Source organism: Prunus persica, chromosome G1 (genome assembly GCF_000346465.2).
Source record: "Prunus persica cultivar Lovell chromosome G1, Prunus_persica_NCBIv2, whole genome shotgun sequence".
Taxonomy (NCBI): Eukaryota; Viridiplantae; Streptophyta; class Magnoliopsida; order Rosales; family Rosaceae; genus Prunus; species Prunus persica.
In genome coordinates this window covers 19308750-19329135 of record NC_034009.1, presented here as the reverse complement: position 1 = coordinate 19329135, position 20386 = coordinate 19308750, and the positions used below count along the sequence as shown (strand labels likewise).

General features: G+C 40.3%; 1 protein-coding gene and 1 pseudogene across 3 annotated transcripts; both read left to right on the top strand.

Annotated features, from left to right (window-relative positions):
• On the top strand, nucleotides 6436–9464 carry LOC109946668 (annotated as a pseudogene).
• Nucleotides 11510–19545, top strand: LOC18790556. Of its 3 annotated transcripts, XM_007225775.2 has the most exons (13): nucleotides 11510–11766; nucleotides 12044–12234; nucleotides 12330–12390; nucleotides 12552–12631; nucleotides 13054–13166; nucleotides 15643–15697; nucleotides 15774–15861; nucleotides 16828–16946; nucleotides 17147–17272; nucleotides 17634–17727; nucleotides 18501–18655; nucleotides 18921–18984; nucleotides 19139–19545. In XM_007225775.2, exons 1-12 carry the CDS (start codon nucleotides 11565–11567, stop codon nucleotides 18978–18980), a joined length of 1344 nt encoding a protein of 447 aa, XP_007225837.2. In that variant the 5' UTR covers nucleotides 11510–11564; the 3' UTR covers nucleotides 18981–18984; nucleotides 19139–19545. The 3 variants fall into 3 exon arrangements, with proteins under 3 accessions (XP_007225837.2, XP_020413443.1, XP_020413514.1); XM_020557854.1 differs by having other exon boundaries at nucleotides 18921–19545; XM_020557925.1 differs by lacking the exon at nucleotides 13054–13166 and having other exon boundaries at nucleotides 12552–12600; nucleotides 18921–19545.

Sequence of the window (20386 nt, the reverse complement as noted above, 5' to 3'; positions counted from 1 at the left end):
TTTCCTATGAAACAAATTGCAAAATCTTCCTCTCCTCCTCCTCAACCTGACCCACCCAATTTATCTGATCAAAAACCAGTGTAGCGCTGGCGAGAGCTCCAGAAAGCTCCAGTTTTTCTTCAAAAATTCTGTCGTCCTTTCCAACGATTCCGGCCACCATTTTTGTCAATCCAAGTATGCATCTCCACCTACTAAATGTGATCTAGCTAACGGTTTGGTTGGTTAGGATCGATTTTGAAGTTTTGAAGCTTAATCTAGAACCTAAGTTTTGACCCCTTTTTTAATGCGTTTTTCGGCCACTTCCCGACCAAATTGGGGGTGGGCCCAAGACCAAAAATTGCTTCCCTAGTTGTCCCGATTACGTAGGTATGGATATTGTTGGGTGTTTCGAGAATTTTTTGGTCGCCAGAATTTTCTCAAGACACCCATGCTCTGCCCGCACGTGGGCCATGGTGTGGTGGCCTATTTTGTCCTAAAATATTTCCCATGTCGTCCCGAGCATGACGGTATGCTTGAATTCGAATTTGGTTGTCATTTGGCGGTCGAACGGATTTACGCATATTAGGCGATATTTGGGTTCGATATGTTTGGACCATTGGATTGGCTCCATTTTCAAGTATGTTGATCTATGTACCTCTAGGATCTTGTAGGAACTCATAGATCGAGAATCGGAGTCCCAAACACTCCGAATCAATAATTCAAAGATTACATAAAACGATGACCATCTGATCGAGAGCGATCTGACTGTTCGATCGAGGCCAAAACTTGCAGAATGGGTTTGGTAGGCTTGGTTGAACTCATAGGAACATTCGGATCAAAAATATAAGGTCGTGGGCCCCGTGGGCCTGGTTGACCAAAAATGAGAAGTTTAACCAACTGTTGACCACGGGTCTTGTGAGACCGTCTCAGCCTTTGGGAAGGTACTAGAATGGCTTTAGGACCTTTCCAAAATTGTGTGTACACGTTAAGTTTCTGGGAATTATGGTTTTGGGTGTATGTTTTGATTGTGGCCTTACAGTACCAGATAGTATAACTAGAAATGTTCAACAATGATAAATACGTGGAATTTTGAATGGTGATTATGGCTTATTGTTGAAAACTTGGATTTGTTTTGATGTTGTGATATTGGGTGTAGTAATGATATTGGTGGGAAATTGATTTGTTTGGTAATGGGTATTTTGGTTAATGAGGTTATGAAAGTGGGCTATCGATTCGGTTTCGGCATTTACCATGTGACACGAGACTTTCCGTTTATGTATTGTTATTATTATTATTATCATTTTATTTTAATGATTGTTATTATAATTCACTTGTGGCTTGATAGAGGGGTTTGGTGTCAATAAGGATCTAATTAAATGTTGATTATATGTTTACACTCAAATATATGTCTATGTTTGGGTTATGGGTACATTGGAATTTTGCATCAGGATATGTACCTTTCTTGGTTACTATACCCACACGTGGCATTGGATTTTCCGGCGTGTGGGTTGTAACACCCCAACCTTATTTTTATTGTCCATTTAAAATTAATTAATTAACTTAATTATGAAATTATAATTTTGCCCTCGGGGATAGGGTTATTTTGGTCACTTTTTAATCCGGTAGGATTTTAGGGAATTGAATGACACCATGATGTAGATCGCGTCGATATGAGTTCGCAAACACGTAGTGGGCTTAAATTGGAGTTGTAACGGAGAAGTTAAGATCCACGGAAGCCTAGTGGAACAATCGTAAATATTTCAAAAAGTCAGATTTTTAAGTGACCAATCAAACCTCTCTCTTCTCTCTCACGCGTCACCCCTTTTTCTCTCTCCACCTCCCCCGATTCTTCTCCCTCTCGCTACAGAAAATAGCTGGCCATTTTGGTCAGCAAACTCCCTCATTCTGCAACCAAATCAAGTGTCACCACCACCAAAATTTCTGTCTCTCTTCTCTATTCAAAGCCTAATAACTTTTGCAGATCAAAACCATCGAGATTGAGCTCGATTTCAAGCCAAACCTGAGCTCAAAAAGGGCTGTTTCAAAACCGTGGCTGTCGACTATTTTTTCGGCCAACTGCGGCCACCATCAACCACCAATTGGGTTCCAAAACCCTCCCCTACCTTCCCTCTGTATTTTCCCCCAAAAATCCAAAGCCAAAACTTTCTAAATTTTTCGAATACAGAAAACCGTTCGTTCGAGGGCTTTAAAGGCTGAATTGATCTTCGAGCAAAGGTATTTGCTTGATCTGTTGGAATGATAATTGGTGGCGGTTTGGAGTTTTCCGATCTTTGGAAAATTACTCTAGACACTAGGAGGTGGTGGCCGAGCATTGGCGGGTTGTCAAAGTTGGATTTCTGAGCTAGAATGTTCCCCATGTCGTCTCGAGCATGACAGTATACTCGGATTTGAATTTGGCTACCTTGTGACTGTCGATCGAATTTACGCATATTAGGCGTTATCCTGGTTTGATATGTTCGGACCGTTGGATCAATTCCATTTCAAAATATGTTGATCTAGATACCTCTAAGATTTTTTCGATTCTAACCAAACATGCAAGACATGTATAATAAACCTTGTTGATCCCAAAGGAACCTTCGGATCAGAAATCGGAGGTCATGGGCTTGGTTGACCAAATTTGGGAAGTTTGACCACTCGATTGACCGAGCGTCTTCCGAGGCTAGTTCACCATTCGAAACACGTTGTTGGACCTTAGGAACATCTTGTTCATCGAACACACACTTTGAATCCCAGGAAACTAGGAACTTATTTTAAAGTTATCGTCCGAAGTATTTAAATTATGTATTCTTAAATAGGTACCCAGGCACCTCGTACTCAGCAAGTCGGACCCTATCAGGGTCACGTAGCATCGGACTTCTTGTGAGTGGACTTTGTTTTGAAATAACATTATTTTTATCAATTAAATTACCATGCATCTAATATGAATTTTTATGACTATGGATATATATGAAGTTTATTATTATTTGGAATATGGATTATTTATGTTGAGAAATTGCAATTTACTTTTTTATCAAACAAACGGGCACGAGATTAATATGAGTTAGGGTACTATGTGGATTGTTATGTGAACATGTGATTACACCATGTTAAGTACCCTCCCCTAGTTACTGTATCCACACGTGGCGTTAGATTATCCGGTGTGTGGGCACATTTGGTTATGTTGTACTTTATCACACTTGGCGTTGGATTATCCAACGTGTGATAAAGCTGTCTACGGGTAGGACTTAGTGGTTGGGTTTGGCCACACGTGGCGTTGGAATTTCTAGCATGTGTGTTGTAGAGTGTTAGTCCCTCGGTCCCTAGATGCAGGGTAGAAAGTTGAAACCCTGCAGGCTAGTCAAACAATCTCCCTGTTGGATTGTTTCCCCAATACTCGAATTGTTGTGATACTATCTTATATATAATATGTATATCATAGTATTCATATACTTATGGAATTTGGAGTATATACTTATATAGTATGAGTCATCGTAGCCTATATATAACTATATATATTCATGTGTGTGTGTGTGTCTATATATATATATATATACACACACGTGTATAAGTTGATTATTTTAAAGTCATTCTTACATATTTCGTTTTATAAGTCTATGTTCCAGGAACGGTTCGGTTGGAGTCAAAGGATTTGATTTGGATATTATTATATGATATCAGGGACGTGAGAATACTTTGATTTCACAATGATTATGTAGGAATAGTATCGATTGCATGTTTTAGCATTATTTTCCAAACTGTGGGGTTAATATGTTGTTTACAAATATAACACAACTTTGTTTTTGTCCACTCACACGTTTTCTGTTTTGCGCCCTTAGGCAGTAAATAGACTCGTACTGAGCGGCCGAGCCTAGATCCTAACTTCCGAGCTGAATCTCTTGTAGGATGACTGTTCTTCATTTTATTTTTGTCGAACTTTATGTTTCACTTGTAAACTGAGTTTTACTAGATATGCTATATTATCGCCCATGTTAGGGTTCATTGTAAGGCCGGAGGCCTATAATGTAAACTGCATGTTATTATCTTATGCATGCTGCCAGTTGAGAATTATAATTGTGTTTGAACATTTTGAAAATTTTGGAAATGCCCGTTTTTCAGTGGAGACTTTGCCGAAATTTCGACAGAAAGTCTTGGCCCTTTTTGGTAAGTGGGCCCGACATCAGTTTGATGTCAGAAATACCATAGATTTGTCACAAATTTTGAGGAATTCGGGCGGGTCCTATCATGGGCTCCCTTGGATTTGGGTACTTTATCACACATGACGTTGGATTTTTCGGCATGTGATAAAGAAGTCCACGCATGTAAGACATGGTTTGGTTTAGCCACATGTGGCATTAGATTTTCCGGCGTGCGTGCTCACTTGGATACTAGTTACTTTACCACACGTGGCGTTGGATTTTTCCGGCATGTGGTAAAGGATCCAACCACTTTGGTTACTGGGAGAGGGAAAATGGATTATTATACTATGTCGGGAGAAAGATTAACGTTTAAAAGAATTATGTTTAGCATATGTGATTTGTCATAGGGAAAGGGTTGTTGAGTTATGAGTCTTAAGAACGGAGTGAGTAAAGAAAAATGGGTTTGTGTTCATGGGCTGAGATATTGTGATTATACTTAAAGGGAAAAGATGATTCTAGAATTAACTTGTTCGTATTATTGAAAATAATTGTATATTTTTTGGTTCGTGATTATTGATGTAAGAACTACGTGTGGCTTGATCCCTCATCAAAGGGTACGTAGGTAGCTTGGGGTTTCACCTAGGTGCAGCCATGAATTAAACTATTACTTCCATTGAGTTGGTTTTGAATATGTCGGTGGGTTGGAAGCCAGTCGAGAGGAGATTAAATGCCTGTTTATATTTCAATTTTACTGAATGGTTGTGGTTAAAAGGTGTTTGTGGTTATGACGGGTCTGAAACCCGCTTGGATCGATGAATGATTTTGGCTTGTTCTGTAAACTGGGTACTTTTACTTTGTGTGTGCTGCTGGTTGGAATTTTATTATTATGTGTTTAAACATGTTGAAATTTTGGGAAAAGTCCGTTTTTCAGGGGAGACTCTGCCGAAATTTCGGCAAAGAGTCTCGACCCTCTCTTCCTGTGTTTTTATAAAAGAGGATATTGTTAGTAAGTAGGCCCGTCATCGAATAGATGTCGAAAAAACCACATGGTTTGTCATGGATTCTGAGCAATTCGGGGTAGGTCTTGTCACATTTTTCTCAAAATTAAAAGAAGTTATAAGTTTTTATATCCCTCTCTGAAAAATCGTAAAATTAGATTTCATTAGCATACCCCCAGGACATTCAGAAACAGGGATCCCTACCAAGCAGAACATTCAAAAATATAGAGGAGCAATTATAGTTGAGCAATAATTATTCAATGATGATTTTCTGAACCTCCTTGACCAATCCAATTTTATCAAGATTTATTCAGAGTCTACATCTAGGAGACTAGATGACACATATGAATTCAGGATACGCACAATAGGAGCAAAAGTCTTTGATGAAACCTATAGCTACATAGTAGCACAAATTAAAGCAGAAGACAATGACAACTCATACTGGAATAGCTTAGGAGAAGAAGAGCTACACAATATAGACAACATGATGGAAGCATGAAAAAACCATAGCAGCAATAAACACAAGAAGACCATGTGAAGCCAAGCATCATCAACCTCATTTTCACGTGAGGAGATCATCCCAGCAACATAGTAGCAAATGCAACATCAGTGCAAAAACTATCAAAGCAAGTTTTTAGCTCCTTTGGCATCATTTGAAAAGCAGAAAAAAGATTCATTAGACAATTCAAAAATAAATAAGGGCATTATTGTCCAAATACTTTAATTTTGTCATTCCTTATAAATACTTCACCCATTTTTTATTTATTTATAAGTTCCCTTTATAATTTTCTCAATTGAAAAAACAAAGTTAAGAGTTTTTTTTTTTTTGAATTCCGAAATCTTTTTATATTTGCCTTAATCCGCGAGAGTACATACAATCCATGTCATTGACAAGAGCATATGATTGAGAGGGCTCTTCAATTGGTTATTGGCTCTACCCCTAGCCCCTTCATATTCTGCATGTTCAAGGCCCAACCCGTTGGATTGATCATGCTAGACCTCTTAGCCTACATGTCCAGATTCGTTGTACAGTAGTAGGTAGACTATGGTTGGTGGCAATAGTTGGTAGATGCCGGTAGGTGACATTGTATCTTAGCCACCTACCATGATGGTAGGTGGGATAGGGAATGTATATTAGGAGGATATCACATTGTGAATCTTCAGCTCACAACTTGTAAAGCATTTGAGTAGCAATACAAGCATATATTCTCCCAAACTTTCTTAAGCGTTCTTATTGTGTTCTTGCTCTTGTGATTGTTATTTGCTTGGTTCAATCTTGTGTTGTAGGAAGGAGGCTGACTTAGCTTGTTCGAGAGGCGATGATGGAGAAGCGACTTTCTAAGATGGAGATTGCCGTGGTCGAGTTCGATCAGCGACTCGAGGAGGACGTCCTTACGAAGACGGGCTTCGAAGCTGTGGTGGAAGAGCTTCAAGGCCAATTCCAGGGAGCCCTCAACTCCGCGCTAGATGACATCAAGCTAGATGTTCAAGCCAAGCTGGATCACTTCTTAGCGGAGCTTACTTCGCTTCGTGATGAGGTGAAGGATGTGAAGGGAGATCGGGCTTTGTGCAAGGAAGCTGTCTTGAACAAGACCCAGACTCCGAAAGAACTCAAGGTGTTAGATTCTTTCAATCCCAAATCCTATAATGGGAAGAGGGAGGCGAAGGAGCTGAACACTTTCTTGTGGAATATTGAAAGGTATTTCAAGTATCTAAAGCTCGAGAATGATAAGCCCAAGATCAATACGGCAACGTTGTTTCTCGCCGACAATGCTCTCATGTGGTGGCGTCGTCGATCCATGGAGATCGAAAAAGGTACGTTTACACTTGAGACTTGGGATGATTTTAAGAAGGTTATTATGTTGCATTTCTATCCAAAGAATGCCAAGTATGAGGCAAAGGAGAAGCTGAGATGGCTAAAGCAAACTGGGAGCGTGAAGGACTATGTCGCCACGTTCACCAACCTGTTGTTCGAGGTGCCTAGCATGACAGATGAAGACAATCTCATGTACTTCATGAGTGGCCTACAGAATTGGGCCAAGCTGGAGTTACAAAGGAGACACGTCCAAACCTTGTCAAAGGCAATTGCTGCAGCTGAGTCTCTTGTTGAGTTCAAGAGGAGTGATCAAGGCCACTCCAAGTTCAAAGGAAAGAAAGGTGGTAGTGGATCCGGTAGGGGAGACAACAAGCGAAAAAAGGGCAGCAAGTCAGGAGACAAGTCTGACGGTCACAAGTCATCTTGGAAGAAGAATGACAAAGGTGACAAGGGGAAGGACAAGTCGAAGCTAGTTTCCTACTTGTGCGATGTAGCTCTGAATGCTATGAACCAAGAGAAGGAAGAGGAGGCCGAGAGGGAAGCAGGAATGGGGGCCATTCACCGCTTCAATGCCTTGCAGGCCAAAGGAGCTCAACCACAGGTTCAAGTTAAAGGAGTGATGTTCGTCAACGCCATGGTGAATGGCAAGACAACCCGTTGCTTGGTGGATATAGGTGCTTCGCACAACTTTATGTTCGTGCAGGAAGCAAAGAGACTTGGGTGTCGAGTCTCGAAGGAAACATGCAATATGAAGACGGTGAATTCAACCGCCAAGCCCATTGATGGAGTAGCTCGTGGTGTGGAGCTATACATTGCCACTTGGAAAGGAGTAGCTGACTTCTCCGTGATCTCGATGGATGACTACGATGTCGTGCTAGGAATGGAGTTCATGGACAAGGTAAAGGCATTTCCCATTCCATTTTACAATACTATGTGCATTGCACAAGGTGGAACAATGTCATGCATGGTGCTAGTAGTGAGGCAACAAAGCGAGACAAAGCTTTTATCAGCTATGCAATTTTCCAAGTCTTGGAAGAAGGACGAACCGACGTTCCTTACAACTATGAAGATAGATGTAGTTGAGAAGGAAGTCCAACCAGTCCCGAAAGCTGTGGAGGTAATCCTTAAGGAGTTTGCAGATGTCATGCCCAAGGAGCTGCCTGAAACCTTACCACCTAGGAGAGAGGTGGATCATACTATTGAGTTGGAACCGGGTGCCAAACCCCCTGCCAAAGCGCCATGCCGGATGGCACCTCCTGAGTTGGAGGAATTGAGGAAGCAGTTGAAGCAGTTGTTGGACGCTGGGTACATCCAACCATCCAAGGCCCCTTATGGTGCCCCAGTTCTTTTCCAGAAGAAGAAGGAGGGAACACTGAGGTTGTGCATCGACTACAGGGCGCTAAACAAGGTGACCAAAAAAAACAACTATCCAATCCCTTTGATTGCAGATTTGTTTGATCAGTTGGGAAGAGCAAAGTACTTCACCAAGTTGGACTTGCACTCGGGATACTATAAAGTAAGGATCGCACCGGGAGATGAACCAAAGACCTCATGTGAGACGAGATATGGGTCTTACGAGTTCCTTGTCATGCCGTTCGGCTTGACTAACACCCCTGCAACATTTTGCACTCTTATGAACAAGGTATTCTATTCTTTCTTAGACAAGCTTGTTATGGTTTACATCGATGATATTGTTGTGTACAACAATTCTCTAGAGGAACACCTCGAGCATTTGCAGAAGCTCTTCCAGGTTCTAAGGGACAACCAGCTCTATGTGAAGAGGGAGAAGTGCTCATTTGTCCAAGAAGAGGTAGAGTTCCTTGGTCACAGGATACAGGGAGGACAATTGCTCATGGAGGAGGGCAAGGTGCGAGCCATTAAGAGTGGGAACCACCAATCAAGGTACCTGAGTTGCGGTCTTTCCTTGGATTGGTGAACTACTATCGCAGGTTCATCAAGGGATATTCAGCCATAGCCACCCCCTTGACGGATTTGCTTAAGAAGAACAAGACATGGGAGTGGACACCCCGATGTCAGCATGCCTTCGATGAGTTGAAGATGGCTCTTATGGAGGAACCAGTGCTGAGACTTCCGGATCTTAGCAAACCTTTTGAGGTACACACTGATGCATCAGATTTTGCTATTGGTGGTGTACTCATGCAGGATGGACCCCCATTGGCTTTCGAGAGTTGAAAGCTCAATGACACGGAGCAGAGGCATACCGTTCAAGAAAAGGAGATGACAGCCGTAGTGCACTGCTTGCGGACTTGGAGGCACTACTTACTTGGTTCTCAGTTCGTGGTCAAGACTGACAATGTTGCCACAAGCTACTTTCAGTTCCAACAGAAATTGTCACCTAAGCAGGCTAGGTGGCAAGACTTCTTGGCGGAGTTCGACTACAAACTGGAGTACAAGCAAGGGAAGACAAATGTCATTGCCGATGCCTTAAGCAGGAAGGTCGTACTAGCAGCTGTCACACAATCCCAGAGTTCCCTCATGCAGAGGATACGAGAGGGCTTGTTGCATGATCCCTAAGCCAAAAGTCTGTTGGAGCTTGTCAAAGATGGGAAGACAAGAAGATTTTGGCTCGATGATAGGGTTCTCTATGCAACAGGGAAGAGGATCTATGTTCCAAGGTGGGACAATCTGAGGCGAGAGCTACTGAAGGAGTGTCATGACTCGAAGTGGGAGGGACATCCGGGAACTCATCGAACATTAGCCTTGATGAGTGAAGCTTACTATTGGCCACAGATGCGGGAAGATGTAGACTCGTTTGTGCGGACTTACCTTATATGCCAACAAGACAAGACATTACAGAAGCAGCCGGGTGGGTTGCTAGAGCCACTTCTTGTTCCAACCAGACCATGGGAAAGTTTGTCCATGGACTTCATTGTAAGTCTACCCAAGTTGGAAAGGTGTGGCTCAATTTTGGTGGTGGTCGACAGGTTCACCAAATATGCTACCTTCATCCCCGCACCGGCAGATTGCAATGCGGAGGAAGCTGCACGCTTGTTTCTAAAGCATGTGGTGAAGTATTGGGGGATCCCCAAGAGTATTATCAGTGACCGTGACACTCACTTCACTGGTAAACTTTGGATGGAGCTCTTCAGGCTACTTGGCTTACAGTTGAACTTCTCTACCAGCTTTCACCCACAGACAGACGGTCAGACAAAGCTGGTGAATGCACTATTGGAGCTATACCTGAGGCACTATGTGAGTGCCAACCAGCGGGATTGGGCAAAGTTGTTGGATGTTGCTCAGTTCTCGTTCAACTTGCAGCGGTCGGAGTCTACAAGGTCAAGTCCTTTTGAGTTGGCAACATGACAACAACCTATAACACCGAACACAGTGGTCTCATGCTACACGGGGAGTAGCCCTGCTGCATACAAGACGGCCAAGGAGTGGCAGGTGACTAATGAGCTGGCTCGGGCTCAATTGGAGAAGGCAACTCGGAAGATGAAGAAATGGGCAGACAAGCATTGGTGGGACGTTGTGTTCCAACCAGGTGATCTGGTCTTTGTGAAGCTCAATCCTTCTCAACATAAGTCCACTAGAAGATTGCACAAGGCGTTGTTGAGGAGATATGAGGGTCCATTTCCTATCATCTGATCAGTGGGAAGAGCTACTTACCGTGTGGAACTACCACCTAGATTGAAGATTCATTCGGTGTTCCATGTGAGCAATCTCAAGCCCTACCATACCGACCCCGAGGAGCCAAGTCGTGGAGAGTCTCAACGAGCTCCACCTTTGATGGTGACTTCATTTGACAGGGAGGTTGAGTGCGTCATAGCCAAACGAGAGGTGCGACGCAAGGGTGTACCGAGGTACTTTGAGTACTTTGTCAAATGGAAGGGCCTGCCAGAGTCTGAAGGCAATTGGGAGAAAGAAGAGTCCTTGTGGAAGTACAAGGACATCATCGAAGCATTCGAACGAGACGGATCTACCGCGGCAACGAGGACGTTACCGGATTAGGTGGGGGAGAATGTCACAGCCCGCATGTTCAAGGCCCAACCCGTTGGATTAATCATGCTAGACCTCTTAGCCCATATGTCCAGATTCGTTGTGCAGTAGTAGGTAGACTACGGTTGGTGGCAGTAGTTGGTAGATGCTGGTTGGTGACATTATATCTTAGTCACCTACCATGATGGTACGTGGGATAGGGAATGTATATAAGGAGGATGTCACATTGTGAATCCTCACCTCACAACTTGTAAAGCATTTGAGTAGCAATACAAACATATATTCTCCCAAACTTTCTTAAGTGTTCTTATTGTGTTCTTGCTTTTGCGATTGTTCTTTGCTTGGTTCGATCTTGTGTTATAGGAAGGAGGCTGACTTAGCTTGTTCGAGAGGCGATCAAGTCTAAGGCCGCACGTAAAGAAGACTCCGAAAAAGTCATCCCGTGACACTGTGCTTAACAAAGAGGTACTAGCATTTTTTTTACAATATTTGTTCACGGGTTTTGAGAATTGGAAAGTGAAATTTATGAAAGGAAACAAAAAAAAAAAGACATCTTTTGGCGCCAATAGGCTATTAATTTAACATATTCCAGCTCCAGGCTCGTTATAACTTAGGGCAGTTGAAAATTGTAAAAAGCGTCAGCCCATTTTCTTTGGGATAAAAGCAGAACAAGAAATGGAGGCATCGAATATCGCCGTGTCAATGCCAAGGGTTAACCTGAAAGACACTATTGAAGAGCTGTTGAAGTTCACTCTCCAATCTTGCACAAACGGAACCCTAGAAATCGATCTAGGGCTGCCCAAGGAATTGTGCTCCCGCCTCCTCAAACCCGAGCCAAACGACCTGTCCTCCCCCTCCCACTCCGATTCTTCTACTGGTACAATAATTAATTCATCCTTCATTTTCCATTTTCTTTGCAGTAAAATTCTTGGATACTGTGCCCAAATTTTTATAGCTTTTCATTGTAAGTTCTGATTTTGAATTTCCGGTGGGTTTATGCATGTAATATGTATGTAATGTATGTATGTGCGTGAGGCCAGAAATGTATATATGCATTGTATGATTGAGATTTACACGCTTTAGGTGACTTGTCATCTGAATTTGATTCATGGACTCTTTGGATTGTATTGTATTCAAATATACCCATTATGCAGGTATTTTTGAAGGGATTCCACCGTACCCTTTATACAAGCGTCTCGCATTGGCTTTGCATGAATCCATGGCTTCTGGTACCCTTTTCGGTACATGCAACAATTTAACCATTATTCATCAAGAAAGTCTCTTGAAGGAGAAAGAAAATGAATGGCAGAAGCTGATCTTGGAGAAGGGATCTGAATTAGTAAATGTAAACTACAATTAGCGGTGTCATTTTTGGTACATTTAATCTTGATGTTTTCTTAGGTTCATTATTTAATGAAAAAATTTGTTGCCTTTCACCAGGTATTGAAGACTGTTAAAATTGAGCTTCATGTTCAGGAGCCTTTCTTTTCGCAGCTTAAAGGTAATAATGAGTTTCTATTCTTAAATTCCATGTTTGCTGCAGGCACGTAACTAGATTTTTATTTTTTTTAATAAATAGGATGGTTGAAAATCTTTTGATCTAATTTTCTATACTCTACGAAGTGAAGCTTATTCTATCAATTTATTTGGCATTGTCCGTAGATGGCCTCAAAACAATTGAAGGAAGGTGTGCTTTGGGTAATTGCAGTAGGTACGACGATTCGAGTATCATGCATATACCAGTATGTATGTAGGCTTCTTGGTATATTTTTAACAGCGGTTTCTGTTTAAAGTAGTATATAATTTCTTATTCTCAATTTAATGTAGCCATTGAGTTTAATTTTTTAAACAAAGGCCTACATAGGTTATGTTGTCTAATATTGATACCAAGAGTCTCATTTAACTACCTAAATGCATTGCTATGTTTATTGTTCATGCATTCTGTACATAGCATTCCATTTTATTTATTTCCATTAAATAAAAACGATGAGAGTCATCAAAACTGGAGTCCTGAAACTGAACTGAATTTTCTCACGCCATCAATTTATTGGAGGAAAGCCCTACGACAATATCTTAATAAGTGTGAGAATCATGTAGCATCACAAGGACAATGCATGTACAAGATAAACATATCAATAAATTCTAGTCCTTCCTCTTCATACAGGTGAGGCTTTATGAATGGGGGTTCCTGTTAAGTAAAAAGAAAAAAGGGTTGGGGGACTTGGATCATAGTGCAGTCTTGAGTCAGTATCTAACGAAGGAAGAGTTTTTTAGAAGGTACCTCTCCTTGGGCTTGAGCTTTCTTCAACTGGTTGGATTGCTACTCATGGAAGGGTGAATATTTAGTGAGGTTCTTCAACTGAAGAGGCCACATTGTTGTTTGTCCTCTCACTGGTGCCCTATATGTAAGGGGATGCTGAGACCATTGATCATCTGTTCATTCATTGTTTGGTGGCTTTTTGGCTGGAGTATAATTGTTTTCTGTGGTCTGGGTTGAGTTGGTTGCTGCCTTATAATGTAAATCTTTATTTTTAGAGTTTTCGTGCTTTTGAAGGTGGAACCTATTAAAAGTTTTGTGGACAGTGCCCTAGCCATTTTCTGGTGATATGGATGGTAAGGAAAGGAACAGTTTAATCTTTGAGAGCAAAGTTGTGGACGTTATGGGATAAGGCTAGATTTTGGGCCTCTATGAACTTTGGTCCCTTCTGTCTTTCGTGATTGTCTACTCTTTCTCTTACATGTGGATTGAGAAGCTGGTCTATCATAGTTCTCCTGATTGTTGTTTGGGCATCTTTTGTTTCTATTTTATGCATGGCTGGATTCTGTATTTCATATACTGTTTTCGGTCTCTTGTTTATTGCAGGATGAGGGTTGTATATTTTGTGAACTGCTGGTCCCTTGATTGTACTTCCCATTCTTATTAATATAATCATTGTGCTTCTTCTCGGGGGAAAAAAGAAGAAGAATGAGCAGTGATGCCCACTATGAACTTTTATGTTTCTTTCGCCCTTTATAGTACACTTTTTTAAAGGCTTATTTACTGTTTCACCCTCTGCAACGGACACTCGGTCCCATTTTACCCCTTTTAACTGAAATTTTCCCACTTAACCCCCAAAATCTCTAAAAATTGTTGAAATTTTCTCCCTTTACCACGTCCGTCCATTTCAGTTCACAAAACCATTAAGGGTGCTGACGTGGTATAGGCATTCTAGTAATTTTAGCTATCTATCTTATCTCTTCTCTCTGCTTCTCTCTCTCATCTCACTCCCTCTGCCTCTCTCTTCTCTCCCCTCCCCCACCCAACCCCCATCGCACCCCACCCCTACCCCTCTTCTCTCTTCTCTCTGCCTCTTTGTCTCTCTCACTCTCTCTGCTTCTCTCCTCTCCCATCCCCTGCCTAGACCCAACTCCACCCTAGACCCAACCCCCATCGCACCCCACCCCTCCCCCTCTTCTCTCTTCTATATGTCTCTCTCTCTCTCTCTCTCTCTCTCTCTCTCACACACACACACACACACACACACACACTATCTCTGCCAAGAGAGAATATGGGGAGTGGCTGTTGAGGAGATTTTAAAAAAAATTTGAATGGTGGTGGTGGTTTGGGTGTGTTGAGTAATTCCATGAAGGGTTAGGTCTGGGGTGGGGGTTGGGTTTGGTGAGGGGAGGAGAGAGAAGAGAGGCAGAGAGGAGAAAGAGGCAGAGAGAAGAGAGAAGAGAGGAGAGAGAGGAGGGGGAGGGGTGCGATGGAGGTTGGGTCCAGGAGGGGGGAGAAGAGAGAGGCAGAGGGATAGAGGGAGAGAGAAGAGAGAAGATAATAAGGAGCTAAAATTACCAGAATGTCCATGCTACGTCATCACATTTAACGGTTTTGTGGATGAAAATGGACAAAAGTGGTAAAGTGAGAAAATTTCAGCAATTTTTAGAGATTCAGGGGGTTAAATGAGAAAATTTCAGTTTGAGGGGGTAAAGTGAGACCGAGTGTCCGTTCCAGGGGATGAAACAGTAAATAAGCCTTTTTTTATAAAAAATTATTGTTTTTCTATACAAAATATCCCATGCTTGCAGCACATTATGCTTCCATGGTTACTGTGATATAGGATATGGGTGAATTGTAGATTTAGGTAGTTTAGCGGAAGCAAAAACAATGAAAACAGAAAATTAAACGAAGGATGGATCTGGAATCACTTCAGGGCCACACCCGACCTTAGCTTCACACCAGAACTCTCCAATCTCTGGAATAATAAACTTTTCTCATAACTCAAATCTAATCTCTAATGAATTACATGGGGGGTATTTATAGCAAACTAAAACCTAGAGACAATAGGATAAAAATCCCTTACTAAAACAGAAATCCTATCCGAAATAAAATAGGAAACTTAGAAGTCTGGAAAAACTAGAAGTCCTACTGAAATCTGGAAAACTTAGGGAACCTAAGAAACTAACACAAAAAAAAAAAAAAAGGAAACTAATCAATGATGTCCGCATCATACTGTTTAGGAGGTTCAAGATTGGAAAGACTATGCTAAAAAAGAAGAATAGAGATAATGCTTCTTGTTAACTGGCACTGGCTTTAATGTGGGCATGAGATTTTGTTCAAGAATTGCATTATTGATTCCCATTCATTTTTTGTTTTACTTCCATCACATCAATGTTCCAATTGTAACCATTAATTATTCATCCACTAGGTTTTTTTTTTTCCGGGTATGTTAAATGAACATATCTTTCATGTGTTTTTATTTTCTGGTTGCAGAATTGACTCAGGATCTTTGATTCTCTTCAATAAATGTCTACTATTTGAAGTTCAGGTGCCAATGCTTTTGTGTTATTAGTTTCTGTTTTTGTATATCCATGTGGCTGCAGTTTGACTTAATGCATTTACAGGATATTCGCAGTTATTCTTCGTTCTCTGAAATGATGGAGGCAGAGGGTCTTTCTAAAGTCCTTCCTGGAGTTGAAACCATTGAACAAGGTAGCTGCTTTTTAATTTTTAGGTACCATGCCAGTTTGTAACATGATTTATCAGCTCATACGGTACCAAGTTTAAGGGTTTGACGTATAGTTAAAAATATTTCTCTAGTTGTATGGTTATCTTGATTATAAGATTTCGAACTGGATATAAGGGCTTTTGGGAAACAAAATCTGGCATTTTGTTAATATATTCAAAAGACAAACTTTAAAGTACTATGGATAATATAATCATTTGATCATATAAAAACAGGAGTGCAAGAACACTGGTTGGTTCCTGATAATGAGAACACTGTCTGCACACATTACCCAAGTGGTGGTAATTGTGGTCAGCACTACGATCAGGCTATATAGTGATCTGATGTAGTAGTAGGTTATCAACTGTCAAATGAGCATATTAGTAATACCTAAAAATGCGGAAGATTTTTCATAATGGGCAAACTGGGTTTGGTGCAAACTTTATCATATCCCTGGCACTCATATTCACAACTTTGAGTTGTGACAGAAATATTTAAGCTTATTTTCTGTGTTTGAAGAAGAGTCATAAGTTTTTTGTTCGTTGGATTTTTCCAACTATACATTGACTGAAGGAAGGACCTTTCTATTCAGCATATAACCTTACCCATATTTCAACCTATCTTGCTACTCTAGAATTTTCTCAGCATCTTACACTCATCATTGTCAACTATAGTTGTTGGATCTTCAATCTATTTAGTGCCTTTTATCTCCTAAGTTACTCGTATAAGGGGGTTGAGCAGAATATTGAGATCACAATCAGTCATGAATGCTAGGAAAATATGTTTTCAATCACCCTAATATGTATTTTCAGTGCTTTAAACCATTTTAATTTGGTCTTATGGAAGAACCACACTAACACCCTAAATGTCTTAATTATTTTTTTCCTGTCATCAACAAGTGATTTATGGCTTTTGTAAAAATTTCTCAATACTAATGGGTGTGCAGCTTGCAGGTGTGCAAATTTACAGAAAGTTTTACACAGAAGAAAAGGAAAGGTCAAATGGTGTCCTTGCGATTTGTGTTTCAAAGTTTCCTCTCCAGCCTTACATTTCATTAGCTAGATTGCTATTTGTAAGTGTATTTCTTTCTGCATTCTTAGACACATTCCCATCAGTGTGTGGATGTGTAGTTTACTTTTAGTCTGATCACTTGTGAACCTAGTGCTCTAATGTCCTCTTATTGAAGCATTTTGTATGTAAACAGCTGCCTTGAGTTGATAGAAGTTCACAATGGTTGTGTGAAAGTTTTGACAGTTATATTCTTTTATTCAGGGATTGAGTCTGGGGGGTCTTCAAGGCCTTCTTGGTCTGGCACATACCACAGGATCTACTCCAGATGCTCTACCCCCGCCAACATCTACTCTTCTGTCATCATTTGTGCTGCCATATAAATTGAATGTACGACAATGATTGCTTGGGAAAATTGCATTGTTAGATGCTCTTTTCTTGGTTGTAGAGTAGGCATTTAGAAACCTCCTAAACATCTAAAATGATTAAATCAGAAACAGAAAAGATTTCTGGTTGTTGATTATGAAGCCACTTATTTGTGATAATGTGAAAGACTAATCTAGTAACTGGTGTGAAAACAGCACATAGCTTTTTAATTGGTGGATTTCTGGGTATAAAATAAATAAATAAAAAAGATAAACAATATACTGAAAGTTTGTAGTTCTGTTTTCTGCTTGTTTATTCCTAGAGGCTTCAGAGACTGATTTATATATTGCGTGCTTTTTATTTACTTCATTCTTTCTGGCTACAGGTTGAAGGTAGTACATTGACTCATGGAGCTAGGGCCTTGGCAAAACATGCACATCGGAGTAGCAGTAAATATTGGGGTACCTTAGATGGAAGTGGTGAGAAACTGTTAAGGCCTTGATTTAAATCTAGAGTCTGGAGATTATTATTAGTATCTTGTTTGTTATTGATTCTTTCACACATTTAATTGTGGTTTCATACAACCTGTCTTTCTTTTAAAGGCCTAGAAATTTGGGATTTTTTTAGATTATGTTAGTTTCTTTTGCTTATATAAATTTTCTTGACTATCACACTTCCGTCACCTGGTGTTGGACACTGCAACTCCCATTCAAAACTATGAAGAAAAGAAATTCATAATTTAAAGTATAGAAATTTGCTTAAGCACTAGAGGAATGAGAACAATTATGAAAATAATAATGATATTTATGTTTCTTGACAAAACCTCTGAACATCAATGTTCTGCTATCATGGTGTTATTTAAAATTTGTAAGTAGTAATACAGGTTTGTAGGTTGATTGTACAGAAGATTCACACATCTTTCTTAGATATTCGCATAAATTAGAGGCTAGAGGATAAGAACACTAAACATTTTAACCTTATTGGTCAAGGTCCTAATATATTTTAGATGTTTTTTGGTGTTGGTAATGAATTGCATACATATTCTATGGTCGAATGTGACAAGCTTTGTGCACTGCTACAAATACTGTGCTTAAATTGCAAATATTTAAGTCAAGATCAAACTAGAAATATTTTTGGGTATAAGTGTTTACAACTAAGTTTGATTCATATGATTATGTGTTGATACAAATACTGTGATTTTATGTTTTTTATTAAGATCAGTTGTGTATCCTTTTTCTTTTGCTCTTTTTAGATTCCAATAAAAACAGGCTCGCATTGGATGTCATCACTCGATTAATGACACATTGTTGCTGGTTAAATGTGCATAGTGTTCAACCACACGATGTTGTCTTTGAAATAAGGGTTGCTGAAGGATATGGTGCACGGTGGTCGGAAGATGGTAGCAAGGTATCTGTGATCATCCCTAACTATGCTTTTATCCATGCTCAACTCAATCTAAAGTTTCACCATGGGCCTAAATCATGTCTAACTAATACTGTTGGGGCTTTTGGCAACCTGAACCACAGTTGTACCATTTAGTTAAACATGTTAAATTAATTATTGAAAGAAGATTAATCGTCAAGTTTCCTCAATATAAAGCTTAAGCATATAGATTGAAATGCCCTTTTTCTAAAAAGCAATAAAGTGATTGTGTCTCCTTGTGGAATTTCAGTTTATCGGATTTTTAGAGCCATACATGGAAGATGGTCATCCAAAGGGATGGAAGCACTAAACAGGTTCATCAGATGTTGCCTTTAGCTTCTTTGGTTCAGATAGGCATTGCCTTCTCAAGGACCCCTCTCGCTTGCTTTTCTTGATGAGGCTTTGAAAGATTGTTCCTCTTTGTTTTCCACACTACATTTGCACTCCTGATCGCTTCCATTTATACAGACAAGGAGATCTTGACTGAGCTATTCCAGATGCACTCGAAATACATTCTGGCAATTTGTCAATGGATAAGCCACGGAGAACTCTCCTGTAAGTCACTGCACCAGCTATAAGACTCCTGCACATAGTATCACAACTGATTATCACCTTTCCAATTTCTTTCAACGATCAGCGGCTGTGTTTATGTCTCCATGCCATATTAGCCCCGTTGGTTATTCATATACAGAATACTAAGTACTCCTTTTGGACATATTAGATTTAAGCTGTCCCTTGTAACTTCTAAGACTTACAAATATTGTTTGTTTTATTGATTTATTTTGAGGAAAAATGCATATTTTGTAGCCATAGCATTATCTAATAGCTGAAACTAAAAGGCAATCTCAATGTACTCGATGATTTTTCTGTTTTTCTTTCTTCTTCTTTTTCCCCTCTTTTATCATGAGTAGGCCTTTCGTAAAGAAAGCTTATGCAAGTTAATGATGAGGTTACGCATCTTGATTTTGGAGGAACTCAAGCAATTGGACGGAAATTTAGATGTGCTTAAATTGCAAAAAGCATCAAACTATGGCAAAATGGCAAAAATGAAATGTACATGGACGAAAGCGAAACATCGCAAGCAAACTACGTGGATCAAAATTTGAACATTATTTTATGTATCACATAATATTTTTATTGCCACTGAGAACATATTGTAGGGGAACAATTTCGTTGGTCCCCAAAAATGACATCTTTACCCCTGAAATTCAAGAGAAGCAGATTGATCGTGAGTCTTTTGAGCATAATGGTGTGGTGTGAGTCAAATAGTCTCCCATGCTAAAACCAGTTCTGAAATCAAGAATTAGGTTTTTCATATCAATAGAACGGTACCTCCTTTTGATGGTTAAAGTTGGGTTTTATATGGCTCGTTAGTGGTTGACTTATCATCGTATGAGGCTGCATTTGGCATTAATTAGGGGCGTTTCTTGCCCGTTATGTCACACGTCCAGTCAATTAGTATTCCCAAAATGTGTGGGCATGATCTTCGAGATTGTTGCTGCTGTAACTAGGGAGGTCTTGGGGGATCAATTCTGATCCATTTTGGAGGCGTGCTGCCCAAGGATTAGTCATGTTTGGACTCACTTCATGGAGCCAAAGGGGAACTGATCTCAGGCCCACATGTCTTCTTAACCCATGTTTGGGTTCATTGGCCAGACGAGGCCCAAGAAGTTTGGTTGGCCCTATTGGGTTTACCCCATGGCTCTTGCGGTCCCC